Raw genomic sequence first — 15,035 nt, forward strand, 5'->3', positions numbered from 1 at the left:
AAGAGCTATGCCAATGCAAAACCAACTGGAGTCCTTTCTGTCCACAAAGCACTGAAGTGACATTATCTCTTGTTGGAAGGACCCGATCTACCACCCCATCAGCACTGCCTAGCAATCCCATAGTTGAAAACACCACCACCACCCCTCAAAACAACAAAACCACCCCATCACACACAGGTCCCCTTTTCAAGAGCTGCTGCTGATCTTTCTTGCACCACAGTAGCAGGAAAGAAAGAAACAAATTTCTCCTCTGCATATAAAACTTAAAGGTGAAGAAAAAGAAATCAGTACAAAGGAATTAGCAATATGGAAAAAGAGAAAGCTACCTTTGTGTATTTTCTAAATACTTGAAGGACAGGAGGGATTGAATGAAGTTTTGTTAATATACGACCTTAAATGGCACGGTAAAAATAAATATAGCTCAGATAGTGGGTAACTACAAAACATAATTACATTTCACTAAAGGTCCATTAAAAAGATACACATAAACCAGGAGAGAGAACTATTTTGCCTGTTCTTAGGTGTGTATTCCCATCTACAAATGAAATAAGTCTTTCTAATATTAATACTAATTTTATCCTTGTTTCAACAACATTGCCAAAAACGAAAAATTGTAACCATATGCATTAATCCTACTTATTCAGAGCAGGAAGAACTACAGGACCTTCCACTAGGAAGAATGTTACCCTCTGACTCACTCAGGCAACAAATTTATGTCAACTTATGAGTCTGAAAAAGGAACTACCAAAATAGACAAGCTGTTGACAAATGCAGTGACTTTCAGTAACTCCACAACATGACTGAAGTTTTCTACAAGCCCTCAAGAATATACTATTGTTTTTTAAAAGGTGTATAGAAGGAAAGCTAGAATTGTATAGTTTGGAGAATAGTCTTTTTATTTCTTTTTCCTTATAAAACTGATTTGCAATAAAGAACTTTGGTTATATGTTACCCATAGTTTAAAAACGTATGGGAGGGTACAAGCCTCCCATCTCCAAACAGAGCAATGTGAACTCTAGGGTTTTAATTCATGCTTTAAAAACATAGTCTTTATTAGAAGTATACAAAGTCTGGAGGCAAAATTGCAACCATGACAAAATCCTGGCTTAAACTTCTATAACTTGATCTCATCCTATTTTTATAACTATGTCAAACTTTTTTTTTTTTTTTTTTTCTTTTAAGGTACCATTGGGAAAATAAAGCTTAGCACTCTCATTGTTAGCACAAAATCCAAATTTTGGATATCACATGCAAGACCAAAATGATCTGTCATCTCCATGGAGAAAGTAACTTTAAAAATAAGGCCAGTACTGTGTAATTTATCTGGTCAGCCTTTTCCAAGTTTTCTCATAGTTGCTCAAGGATTAAGTTTTACACAAAGTTCCAGGTCATTCACACCACATCCAAATTAAGTTTATAAAACTACTCTTTTCAGAGCTCTTTTTTTGCTTCTACCTTCATCATACTTTTAAGGAAAGGTAAAGACTCCCTTGTGCTGTTCATGTGACATACTCTTACTATATTAAACAAATGACAGGCTGGTCAACTTGAATTGATATATCCTTATAATTGTCTTTTGCTAAATTTACTTTAAAAGGCCAATTATTACTTTTCTGTCCCTAAACACTGCTTAACTATCAAACTTTCCACAGGCTTCATTGGGATGGGGGAGAGGTGGCAGGGGAAAGAGGACCACTACACCTCTGGGCAGACTATCTGCGCAAATTATTTCTTCACTTTAAATATTTACATTTTTGTTTGAGAAACAAAGCTATAGCGTATGTAGAAAAGAAACAGGGAAAATGCATGGACAGACAGATGAGGACAAATGAATTCAGAAATGGAGTTACGCAATTAATGAAGAGGAGGGGAAAACAAATCATTCAGTGTTGCAATCATGAAAACCAGCAGAATTAACGTAAGAGGAGATACTGAGGGAGTGATAGTTAACTGTATTGTATACACTTGGCACAGAACTTATTTCTACTACTGTCTTTTGCGTATCTGTGAACAAGAATTCTTGTTCCTACCTACACCTAAACCACCTACAGTCAGTCCCCTGCTGTGCCACTGCTCCATACCGCACTTGCAATCTATCTGCCCGTGCCTCAAAGCACTGCAGTGCCTGCCCAGCCTGCATGTCCTGAGCTTGCCTGTGAGACAGGTACATATGGAAAGGAGTCAGCCCCCACGAAGGCCATGCAGGCAGAGGCAGCTTGCTTCTACCAATTTCTGTTCACCGCCAGCAAAGTTGTTATTCAAGGCCACCCCATACTCAGACAAACATGATTCCTCTCTTCTGCTGACCAAATGCTTTAGCAGTACTTCTGGCCTTTAAAGAAAAAATCCTTACCAAGTTTCCTTATAACTCTCTTTTGTATCTTAATTGCTATGGATTTATGTACTAAATGCAGTGAAAGGATAATGTGAAAGATTACAGTTAGACTGAACTGACACAGCAAGGTCTCTGCACCCCACTGTGCACCCCTGTATTTCTGAGCTCTGGGTTTATCCCAACCAAGCTGCACACCGTGAATGCCAGGTTCCTTGCAAGGAAGTGCAGAGGCTGCACAGGGAGGGATCCTGGAGGCAGCAGTGAGGCCAAACAAGGGATTAGGGCTTCAGGTCAGACCACAGAGTGTCCCTTCTCCTCGGGCAGGCTGAGGCCGATTCACAACTCCTGGAAGGAGGGAAGCAGGCTGCATTGGCCCAGGAGGACAGGCTAAGCCACACAAGTTCTTAGTGACTAAATTTTGCAACTGAAAGCAGCATCAGTGACTCTTGGAACTTCCTGCAGCGAGCTACAGCTCCTATTCAGACACAAAAGATGTCCTAAAGCAACTGGGGACATTGAAAGCAACGGCAATCTCCTGCCAATGCAGGAGATTCGATTTACTCTGACCTTTAAACAGGATATTTGTCTACAAAGATCTACATTCCCAAGCAAGTGATAAAGTTGTTTTGCTAATCTGTGAAAATTAGGTGGTGCTAGTGGAATCAGAGCTTCTGAATCTCCAAATTAGTCATGTAACACAAGTGTCTTTTCTACTATGTAACTTCCAGCTACTGATGCTCAACATTTTCCACTTAAATCAGAGTATGAAAATGTAATATAAATACCGCAGCTTTTGCCACACAACCAATAAACAAAGTTTAACCCAAATCTATTGTTTTCAGTAAAGAATAGGCTATACTCTATTTCAGAAATCAAAGAATATTAAAAGTACTGTTCCCAAAAAGACTGAAGAGCTGTAATGTTGCTTTTACAGTAAAAGTAATTGAATTTCACATTTTGTATATTTTTATGCCAGTCAACATAGCCCCCTCCCCCCAAATCTAGCCACACAGGACTCCCTTTCACTAATGCATGACTATTTATGTCCAGCCATGTTTGTGTTTTCTGGGCACTCCTTAAATAATACCTTAGAGTGCTGCTCATAAGAAATAAGAAAGTTTTAAGCAATAATTAGGTCAAGGAATCTCTTCATCATTTCTTAGGAACATCCAATTCTGAGCTGTAATTTCCAGTGCTTTGACAAAACTTACAGCTATATTTAATGGAATTTAAAGGCAGCAGACAGAGTCAGGGCAGAGTAGGGTGCCTGCCTTCTCAGCCATTGCGGGTTACAATGCCATCTCCAAGGGAACAATTCCACCGTCACTTTGTACTGACAATTACGGACGGCCTTTGAATATTCCTACTCCACCCCTGAGCTGGAACTAGCATTCGTATGGCTGTACGCTGAGACAAATCAGAGAACTGACTAAACTGAAAGATAATTTCTCTGATAGCTACTTCTCTGATCTGGCTTGCAGTGTAGCCACACAAATGCTTTGGCTACTAGATTATAAACAACAATGATTGGACGCATCCAGTTCTGCTGCCTTAGTACTTAAGGCAACCTCTGGCAGACAGCTGAGAGCACTAACGCCTTAACCTGCTGCAGTCCAATTTGCCAGAGCTTGTCTACCAGAGCTCTCAATCGTTTTATTAAGAAACAAACACTTTGCTAAAAAACACCACACAACTCCCTAGTCCCAGTCTTCAGCTCCAGTTCAGGCTGGCTCTACACAGGTCATTAAGTATCACATTGAATTAGTTTCTAGAGCCATGGCACTGCATTCTGCACTGCACTGCCCTGCCATACACACAAGCCTTGTGGGACTCTAAGCAAGCTCCGTGCAACCAACGCACAGCAAAAGACAGATATTTGACAGAGTATCTGAACTAACCTCTAGCTACATAAAACACGAATGCTATCCTAGAAACAGATGTCTATAAGAACAGACAATACGCTAAGATTTGGTATTACAAACTGAATTTAGTGCCACAGACCAAAAAAGTTACTTCATTAACTGCAAAGACTTTTAGAAGGTAGGCCAGTGAATAACAACAGCTTGTTACCTGTTGGAATAAAATATTCCTGCTAACAGTAAAATATGAACAATTCAATGAAATTTGAGATAACTACACACAAAATTGATTTCTGCCTACTTGGAATCTTCAAGTTACACGTAGGATATTGCATAGGCTGCTCAGTCCCCTATCTGTGTTTCTGTTCTTCAGCAACATTTCATTATTGATTTTGGAGAATAAGAAATTGGTTACAATTTCTGTTCATTGTGCAAAAGCAACACTAACAAAGCACTCAACCCAGGAGGACAAAGCAAGACTTGCTATTAATAAAAAGAGCTATCAGGTGAACAAAACAAAACAGAAGGAAGGATACAATAATTACTTTACTAAAATCAGAAGATATAATTACTTGTGATATTAGTAAAACAAAATTTCAATCAAAAGCAAAGTTTTTAAATAGAAGACCTTTGCTGGAAAGACTCTTCACTGTATCTCCTCTAGCTTTTCTCAAAACTTTTTACATAATGGAACTCTTCTTCGGATAAGACATCGCAGACCACTGTCCCTATCAAACGCCAAACGATCAAGCACAGGACACAATGCAGCTACGGAATTTGCTGTGTGTGACTTATTTTATTCTCCTCTTGCACCCTGTAAATGTAATTACCCAATAGTGTCTCTGGATATCAGAGGCCATATTTTCACTGGTCAAAAAAGCTATGTCCAAAGCCCAAAGGGCGAGCTTCAGTACCTTGTTTAAAAAACAAACAAACAAACAGAAAAACAGACACAAGCAAATCACAACTTGGCGAAAACAAGCTGCGAGTCATTTTTATCTCATCAGTCTAGGTCAGCTTCGATAACATATGGAGGGGAAGGAGGATGAGAGTCAAGGGACAACACTGTTTGGGATTAACAGTAAAAGCAATCATTGCATACCATTTGGACTGAGATGTGAACACAAGTATATCTGGTTATAAAAAAGTAAAGTATATGCAAGGCACAGCAGTCAATCTGAAATGCACCAACACTCCTGTATACAGTCTGGATCTTTCTTTAAACCGTGAAACACTTTCGTAGACCAAAGTACCACCGCGCTCCAGTTCATTCCCTAACAAAAAAGCTGTAAGTCTGCACAATAATGCTGAGTATCATATACACATTTATGCTACTAGTTCCTCTAATTTTTCTAAGGATTTATAACAGGGGGGAAAAAAACCAAAAGTCCTCAGTAATACTACCAACTTCAGTAACACTACAGAAGTTGCCTGCAGAATTCGAGAGTGCTTGTTTTTAATGGGGCCTTCTTTGCTTTCTAGCAAGAAGAATGTTACAAATCTGACAGCAAAACAGCTTTACACTGAGTACGCACAAAGCGACCAAAAAATCTTTCACTGACAAATTAATAATAATATCCTGTAAAATTCACATCTTCCCCTCTATCTCAAGATTTCTCTTAAGATTGAAAAAATCTGCTTGACTAAGTTGATGAAAGATGTCAAACATCAGCTAAAATGAACTTAAAAATATCACAGGAACTACAAAGAAAGTGGTACAGAGGTAAAAGAAAGGTAAGCCAGAAAGCAGAACCAGGCAGAGGGGCAAGGAAGAAGTAAGACTGCACCTGGCTCTATGAGACAAGGACCTTAATTCAGTGCTAGAGGAAAACAGCAGATACTGAAAGGGCAAACATATACAAAGAAGCTATAGAGTAAACTGCTGTGTAGTAAGCTGATCTTACTAGCAAACATGCTATTATCAGCTGCAGACAAATTAAAAAACAACAAAAAACACTTCCAGCTTTAGCACAAGAAAGTAGTCTGCACAACATCGGAGAATAATGCCATGAGTACTTCAACATTATTTGCCTCTCTCTCTTTCTACTGGATACTGCAAAGAATCTATTACCCAACATCTAGCCAAGTTTGAAATTTATATAACAGCTGGCTTAAGTCGAATTTAGATGTGACCTTTTTTGACAATTGGATGGTGAATGTAGGTAAAGGGAAGGAGAGATGAGAGGAAGGGGAGAAGAGGGGTAGGAAGAAAGTCAAGCCACTTAGTCTCTTAACTGGGATAAGTACGCAACTTTAAGATGTCCATAAATAATTCATGATGCTGATGAGCATAAGGAACCAGATAGATGGTTCTTTTCTTTTCAGATTCCCTAGATGCATCAACAGCCTAGAGTTCTTTTGTTTACACACACTAAATATGGAAGTGGCAATTTTTGCCTCAAATACCTTTGATTTAGACATTTTTAGAAATATGAGAAAATATGTCCTCATTAAAACAAGAGTCTTTTACAGGACTTCTTACAAAAGATGAAGCTGAGCAACTGATTAATCTTTCAAGGAGAAAAGGCCTGCACTTGTAACACTTTGAGCGTTAACACCAAAGAGATACTATGATATCACAAAAGAAAGAAAAACTGGCAAGGACACAATGTTTGCCCAGCACCAAGAAACATGACCAAAAATATCAACACAGTGCTGACACTGAATCCAGGTTATGTGGACAAACACGTCAGGAAGGAAGAGGAAGTTGGACTAGATGCAGGGTGCTGGACTAGATGACCTCCACTGGTCTCTTCCAACCTACTAGATTGTACTATTAAGAAAACTTCAGAGATTCAGTTGAAGAGTTAAGGAACATTTTTCAGTATTTATCCATACAAAAGAGATGCTTTATGAGAGGTGAGCTTCAAGAAGTCTGATATTAGACGATTTACTTACTTTACAAAAGGAAGACCTTGACAATATCCCAATATCCCCCCCAAATAGACTTAATCTTCCTAGAATTAAGAACACTGAACATTTCTTAAAGATTTTATTTTTATCATTCCTTAAGACCTCTACAAGTTGGCAAGAGAAGCCATTATTCATCCCCTAAACACAAATTTATTATCATAAAAGCAGATAATTTCTCTCAACTTAATGAATTTTATTCACAAAGGAAGAAAAGGATCTGACAAGAAGAAAAATTTGACCAGAGAAATCTAATTTCTATCTACAAATTTTTCCAGATTCACCAGGTTGACTATGACCTGAATCTGAATTGGGACTTCAAAAACAGTACCATTAGAGAAGACAACATCTGACTCTATAAAACCATGGCATAAGGCCTCAAGAAGCATTCAGAGAGCAATTTCCAAAAGCAGTTCTCTAAGCATCTTCTTCTGTATGTGGCTGGTCACCACTTCGATAGTGACACATGAAGTACAGAAGTAAAACACATTTAGATGATACTACATGAATAATCCAGTATTATAAAACTTTGAAGTTGACATGGTTGCACACTTCTCTAACCATCAGGTCACTCAAACACAGCTTGGCTCATTACTGACTACAGACTAATAAAGCTGATCCCCCAGTCAGGTGAGTATATAGGCAAGCCTGATATGAAGCCAATTTAAGTATAACTAGAATCTTGAATTTTGCATATGTCCTACACCAGTTCCCATCCCAAACAAGAAAGCTAGGGAGACTACTACATACATGTGTAATGAATTATTGCTGAGACCCTATAATTGCTCTACAACAGGATCCCTTGACTTTTTGCAGCTTTTTAGTGCTTTAAGCCAAAATTTCAAGTAATTCCAAAACTGTGATCTTTCTGAGTTAAATATGTAATTGATACCAAAGATTTCTATTATTTGCTGCATATTTCTGAGCTGTCAACAGGAAGTAGAAGTTACTGTGAAAGAAGGAACAGAAGTATGATAGAGCTTCAGACAGATGAAAAAACGCAGAATACAATATGGGTTCTGGCATCCAATAGAAAAAGGGTCCCTTCTGAATAACCTAGTTGTGGCAGAAGATAAGGTGACTTGAACTGGTGTGGAGGAGTGTACTTCTCTATTTCCTTGTACATCAGCAATTCTTAACAGTTTTTCCTCCTCCTTCGTAATAGGATGTAATACTTACTGATGAGAGCATTACCTGGCTAATGCTCTGTAAATGAATCAAATAGCTGGTTATTGATTGCATCTTAGTCAAAGCAGTTAAGTTTTAGAGCTGCTCTGACATTGCCAAATCAAAGTATTTTTTCAAGGTGCCAGTACTACTTCTAAAGTTTGAGGTTCCTATTTCTGAAGACCATCTTCTCAATAGAACTAATAATGTACAACTTCTGCACTACTTCACAGAAGAATCTGATACGCCAGTACTCATGGCAACTAAACACAGAATACTTTGTTTTTATTTTATTCTTTTTTTGTTTTTGTTTTTGTTTTTTTTGTTTTTTTTGTTTTTGCATAGTGAAGATAGTGTTTTTCTTTGAAAAATAAAGTATAATACAAGCCAAAATAAATATTGTCCTAAGAACCAGTAGATTATGAATACTGGTAGCAATAGGAAGCAAGAAAATCTCTGAATTTATCCACAAACCCTTTCAGGGATACATTCAATATTCAATTTCTTAAGAGCCTAAAAGAAGTACATATTCAACTTTTTATTGTGTTTCACATTCAGACCAATTCTCTTTTGCTCTAAGCTTGTAAAGCCTCTAAAAGTTGTTTCCTACAAAGAAAATGCATCTGTGCAGGAACCCGTTAAATTTCAAAACAGAATAATTACAAGTTATATCCCCTTAGCAAGTACTTTGTTAGTCTAACCTCTTAAATATTTATAACATTTCACATGCTTAAAGAAAAATCATAAATACTTTAAGTGACTTTTTATTAACTGATGTACAGATACCCTGTAAGAGAGCATACCTGTTTAAACAAACCGATGATAACATTCATATGAACAGTATTTAAAAGTCACAAACTACTACCTTAGATATAATGGAAGGTTTGCTTTAAATACGCATCTTGATGACATCAGGACTGGAACAGCAGTATCCTCAAGAATGCTAAATAAGAATGTTGTTTTCAATGCGGGAAAAACGTGCAATGAATTCCTCATTTGCTTTTAAATATTGATATAAAGTTGTGGTAATGCTGCACTCTTAAAAACAAATGTTAGGGTCATGACCAGAGAAGTGGTTCAAAAACGCGTATGGTAGAGCTTGTTCTTAGAATGTTTTTATGTAGCAAAGTTCCTCTGCTAGCCTAATTTAATGCTTTCATTTTTCTAATTATGCTGAAACATCAGTTAAGAGCCTACCTGATGTTTTGGAGAATTTGCTGAGCTGGGATTGATATTCCGCAATGCCTAAGAGTAAAAAATAAGATGGATAAAAATTACTTTAGCTGCATAGTTTGGCTGTGCAGGCTGTCTTATAAACACCATCTTGTAGCATCAAGTCCCCAAGACAGGCCAGATGAGACAGGATAAGGGAGTTGAGAGACTACGAAAATCACGAAACAGTGAAACAAAACTCACAGACTTACTAAGGATGCGTACTGACAGAAAAGCTTAACGGCCAGGGAGAACAACGTGAAGGGAACTGGCTGTCACCTCGTCCAAAGTTAGTCAGGTTTCTCAATGACAACTGAGGCAAGAAGAAATTAGAAGGCCTACCTAGAAGCATGCTAGCACAGGGTAAAACATTTGTTGGTGGATTAATAGCAAAGCAGGAATAGCAGAAGCCCAGGTGCTTAAGCAGAGAGGGAAAGTCCTGATGCCATTTTTGCAATGTATTTTTATCTAGAGTACTATAGAAAGTTTTGGGCTTTAAAGATGACCCAACTTATGTCAAGAGATGCTAAAGATTCCTACAACACAGACCTTGAACACAAAAGGGATAACGGGAGCCAGATTCCAGGACAGAATACTGCAGGTGATGAAGAAAGAATAGCTGTCTTTGAAGGTGTTTCCTCTCCTGATACAAGGCCCATCACCCAAAGTGAAAAGGGAGCAAGGTAAGATTTTAAAAGGTTTTCCTCAAAGAAAAGATTAGTGCTTTCTCTGGCAGTGTCAAAAACAAAGAATATCCTAAGCGTCTGGCACAGATGGCAATAACCTCTTCTAAACCATTCAGATGAAAAAATTGAAGCAGAAGGTTTAAATAAATCAAAGCAAGTCAGAGCTGGAACTGAAAATTCAGAAATCCCAATGTCCAGCCCTACACTCTGACACTCACTATGGCTATATTCATGTACTAGAAAAATTCTAAAAGGAATAGCTTACAGCCTAATTATGAAGTTTGAAATTCCTCATCATAAGAAAACTAAAGGTTCAAAATCCAAAGTAAGCGATTCAGTGTTCCATACTCCACTGTTAAACGGATGAGCTTTTAGCAACAAGGTGTCTCCTCAATGCATCATACATAAACTTGAAAAGTACTCTGGAATCCTGCAGACTGTGACACATCCTAAAAGTGAAAGACTTCCCTCCACTTAAAAGGCAGAAGTAAAGCAGCTGTGGGAACCAAACTTTCTGCCTTTTTGCATGACTCAGAACTCAATGAATGTGAGATATATTCTCAAGAGGAATCTGCAATCAGATCAACAGTCCATGATGTCATCCTAATAGTAAGGAAGCCTGCTCTTTTAGAGTTTTGTTAGAGAGGAATGAGGGAGGAAAGCAAAACGGTCGTCTGATAAGTCAGGCACTGTTGCTACCAAGCTGATACCAGTAACAGAAAAAATTTAGACTTTTTCAGATCTCAAAGCTTTTTGTACAGTCACTAGTTTTTAATGCTTACTGAAACAACTTCGCCAAAACAAAAAACGTAAGAAAAAAGTGGAAGTAGGTGTCTAACCTGTGGCCTCACCTGCCGAAGCAGTTCTTGATGCTTTAGTCTCAGCCTTTCCTTCTCCATCTGCAGCTGCTGAAGTCTCATCTGTTGCTGCTGATTGGAGCTACTCCCACCCATCACGCCACCTTGAGGACTCTGAGGAGCCAGAGGGGGTGGCTGTTTCACTGGAGCACTTTGGCTGATTCGCTGATTCATGGCTAAGGAACCAAAACAAACATTTTAAAATTAAATTCAGACAAATACTTGCAAGGAAAGTATTATCCTTAGACAGTGCATATTAAAAATTTTAGGACACATTACAAGCCATGACAGTACAAAACATGCAGCTATGCACTGATGTTCACAGAATGTGAAATGTTATGCTCATAATCAATGCAACATTCTCATGTTTAAGAGTATATGCTCACACTTCCAAAAGAGCCAAACTTATAAGATGGTAAAAAAACTCCAAAATGGTGATAAAATATTTCCAGTTTAATTAGAATGATTAATTCTCTCCTCTTCTTTTAATATACCATTCTTGACACAAGAAATACAAATTCACTTTTCCTATTCAGGTGAGTTCTTAGTATCATTAAACTAACACGTTGAATAACAAAACAGATCATCTCCTTTATATCCAGCTACATTTGGTTACAGGCTACCATTCCTCCATCTGTGATGCAGGTCATGCAACAATCATTCACAACATTTTCTCATCAAGTTTTGAGTGTGGCAACAAACTCCACTTTGGAGCATCCTGAGATGAAAAATTAGGGCTGGTACAGAAATGGCAGATGAATTACACAGCTAGAAGTACTGCCATCAACATAAGATACACATTTTGCTGATGCTTCCCCCTCCGTTCCCCACAAGGTATGCAATGTATCTTTTCTGGGGTGGAAAGAAAGAGTGTCTTCCTATACAGCTAATGCATAATGAGAACCCATCTGCCCTTCTCCCATGAAAGCAAGATCTAAGCTAAATTTTGTTTTATAAAATAATGTATGACTGGGACCTAGCTACTTGACAGACCTGGTTTTTCCCCTCACAAGAGACCAGTATGGTTAAAGTCAGCAGAGGCACTGGAGTTCCTGCAGGGTAACAGAGGGCTGGGAAAGCCTGAACACGGAAGGACACCATTTTCAGGGGCTTTCAATTTTAGAATTAGCTCTCCATCCCGTTCTCTGGAACGGCCTGAATCTGCTAACACTTAGAATATGCTGCAAAACACATTTGCTGGCGCAGTAATGGGTGAGTGGTAGGGATTTTTTCTTTTTCTGGGAAAGAGGATTATGGTTTATGGGAACTAAGAGGAACGGCAATGAGCTTCTTTTAGGACGACGGGCTGGAGGAAAGGCAATGAGCTTCTTTTAGGACGATGGGCTGTTCTGGTATAAAGAAAACCCATGTGTTGTCTTAATTCGAATGAATTCTTCATATATCGGGATTCCTAGAACACTAATGCTTTTAATTAATGTAGGCAAGAAACATTATCTTATAAAGAATCTACATCACCCTTTTCTCTTCAACTCAACTGTTTTTTGTGTGCTCAACTAACAGCCTGTAAAGTACAGAAGTGCCTTTCTTTTGCTCCAAGAAATTCTACATAATTTAATCATCTCATAAAAGTAGTAAAAAAGGCTGCTGCCTCACAGTCTTGCTTCCTTTCCCTTGCAACTGTTCCCCAGTTCATCTTTCCACTGAGAGGTAACATATGAAGAAGAAATACTGTATTACTTGCTGCAGTGAGAATGGAAAGGAAAAAAAAATTCCCACCAAGAACAGTGACAGACTTCACTCTCCAGTCAACGCTTTTAACCATTCCACAGCTCAAGCACAGAGTCAACAGTCTAAACTAAACGTAGTCCTGTTTTCAGGAGTCTAGAGTCGAAATAAAATGAAGTGCCATATGCCTAAAGTAATTTGAAATAATCTTTCATTTTTTATGTAGTTACTTGTGAGAACTTCATACATATCATTATAAATAGGATAAAACTTCCTGTCAAGGCAGGTGAACAGATGAAGTGGGAAATGGTAGAAAAAGGATCCCAGTGCCAAGCAGAATCAACAGACCAAATACACAAGGGCAGGAGAGTCAATTCCAACCTGGAAGTCCCATCTTGACAGAGCAAAAAAACTCCCAAAACAACAACAACAAAAAATGTGGGAAACTGAAGGAGCAGTGGATAACGCTTAAAATCAAGCAGCTGTTCTTACAAGACATCCTGTACTTCATCGTCAAAACTGAACTTCAGGAAGAAGTTGATCAGGATCAATCAACCAACCAGCTTTGCAACATGAACTATGACCCCTAGGCCAGCAACAGCCAGAGGCAGGACAGCTTGTTGCTCTGCTGAACAGGACACCAAAGGCTTGTAAGGCCCAAGTTACCAGAAACGGCTTAGCAGAAGTTTCAACAGCACCAAGAGTTGCCTTGCAAGGACCCGAGCAGCGAACAGTAAAAAAGGAACTCAACTGGGCAGCCTCTGCTGGAAGACTGATGGCAGTCAGACTATTTACATTTATTGAGTTAGGACAAAGTTGAAGGTGGAGATAACAATGCAAAAGAAAGGCAGCCCACCTAGCAGCTCTCTCATGAGCTAGACATGACGCTGCTCTGGTGGGGAATGTATCTGCTCCTTCCTTCCTTTCTGCCCAGAATCCTACCAAGTCTGCAACCAGGACCATGTCTTTTGCTTTTTGCATCCTATCCTCTTTCATCTCCAAGGCAGAAAATGAGAGCGTTAGCAGGGGACAAGAGAAAAGAGCAGCGTTCTCCTGCTGTTAGCTAACGTAGTTCTTCCTGTAACTGAAGCAGGAGTCTGTGCTACACTTCAGAAGTTCCAGGATTCAAACCCTGTTATTAAACACAGTGGAAGGTCAATTACAGTTGAAAGTAAAAGGGGACAAAGGTTAGAAAATTACAACTACCTATGAAATCGCCTAAAAAAAGAAAAAAAGAAGAAAAAAAGCAGCTCATTTAAGTTAAAAGCAGACTACCTCAAACTATCAAGCTTGTAAAAAGAAAGTACCCAAAGCTGAAGAATGTCCACTTTCATCTGGTTAAAAAGGCCATCTTTACGGTCTAGTCTCCATTTATATAAACACAGTTTCCAGAGTCACTGCCTCGCGTAGTTGACAGCCATGCCACATTACAGATAACCTCACATAAATTCAGCAGTTCCTAACTTCAGACAGACATATGTGTAATATCATTAACATGCTTTCAACATGTTTTCCTGCATGCAACATGCAAGTATCACTTCACCAGGTCTCTATTCCGCTAATACACAGCTTTGGGAATAACTTTCCTCTCATTCTAAGTTTTTCATATTTTACATACATGTAACTTTCTGACAACTGCTTGTATTATTGCTGTCCTCTCTGCTGATCACAAAATTTACTCCACTCTTCCTATCTACTGACTTTGCAACTTAAAATGTAAGAAAAAAATCATGTTTGTCTGACACTTTTCATTTTACTCCACCATCCTACATCCCTGAGATGCCTTCTAATGTGCATTTTGAAACTAATGCTTCTAACTAAAAGTGTCTCTAAAATATGAGTATCACAAGATATTGAGACTTTAGTGTATACTTAGCATTTACCAATAAATATGTAGAGGCAGTTTAATTATATGATCACACACGAATTTCTTTGGGAACTCTTCAGAAGCTGGATCTAAGATCTAGTCTCTACATTCTTATTCATATATCTTTTAAAAGGATTTTTTTAAAGCATTTTCCTATTTTAAGAATGCAAGTCCCACAGACTTCCAATTGACGTGACTTTAAACTGGTCTCAGCATAGATCATTGAGATGTTTTTCGTAAGAGGGGAATACTTTCAACTCTGAAGTTATACTAAAAGTTTGGAAATTAAAAGAGGACACTGCTAACTCAATTTTATTGACTTAACATACCTAAGTGAAGAACCAGTGTGTGTGTGTGTGTGTGGGGGGGGGGGTGTTAAAAAAAAGAAAGAAAGAAAGAAAAAAGCATTAGTAACACTGAATGATTTTTAGCCACCCTGGCTGATTACACAAGTAT

At 38.4% G+C, this 15,035-nt stretch overlaps 1 protein-coding gene across 9 annotated transcripts in view; it reads right to left on the reverse strand.

The window, feature by feature from the left end:
• The window catches only part of YAP1 (Yes1 associated transcriptional regulator), a 92,617-nt gene that overhangs the window by 12,936 nt on the left and 64,646 nt on the right, over positions 1-15,035 (reverse strand). For 3 of the 9 annotated variants that reach the window (XM_064505094.1, XM_064505090.1, XM_026109442.2), the window contains 2 exons: positions 11,009-11,202; positions 9,469-9,516 (listed from right to left, as the gene is read on the reverse strand). In XM_064505094.1, the coding sequence (XP_064361164.1) occupies positions 9,469-9,516; positions 11,009-11,202 (242 nt within the window). The remainder of the gene's footprint in view (positions 1-9,468; positions 9,517-11,008; positions 11,203-15,035) is intronic. The other 6 variants (XM_064505095.1, XM_064505091.1, XM_064505096.1 and 3 more) reach the window with 3 other exon arrangements.

This window comes from Dromaius novaehollandiae, chromosome 1 (assembly GCF_036370855.1).
Source record: "Dromaius novaehollandiae isolate bDroNov1 chromosome 1, bDroNov1.hap1, whole genome shotgun sequence".
NCBI lineage: Eukaryota > Metazoa > Chordata > Aves > Casuariiformes > Dromaiidae > Dromaius > Dromaius novaehollandiae.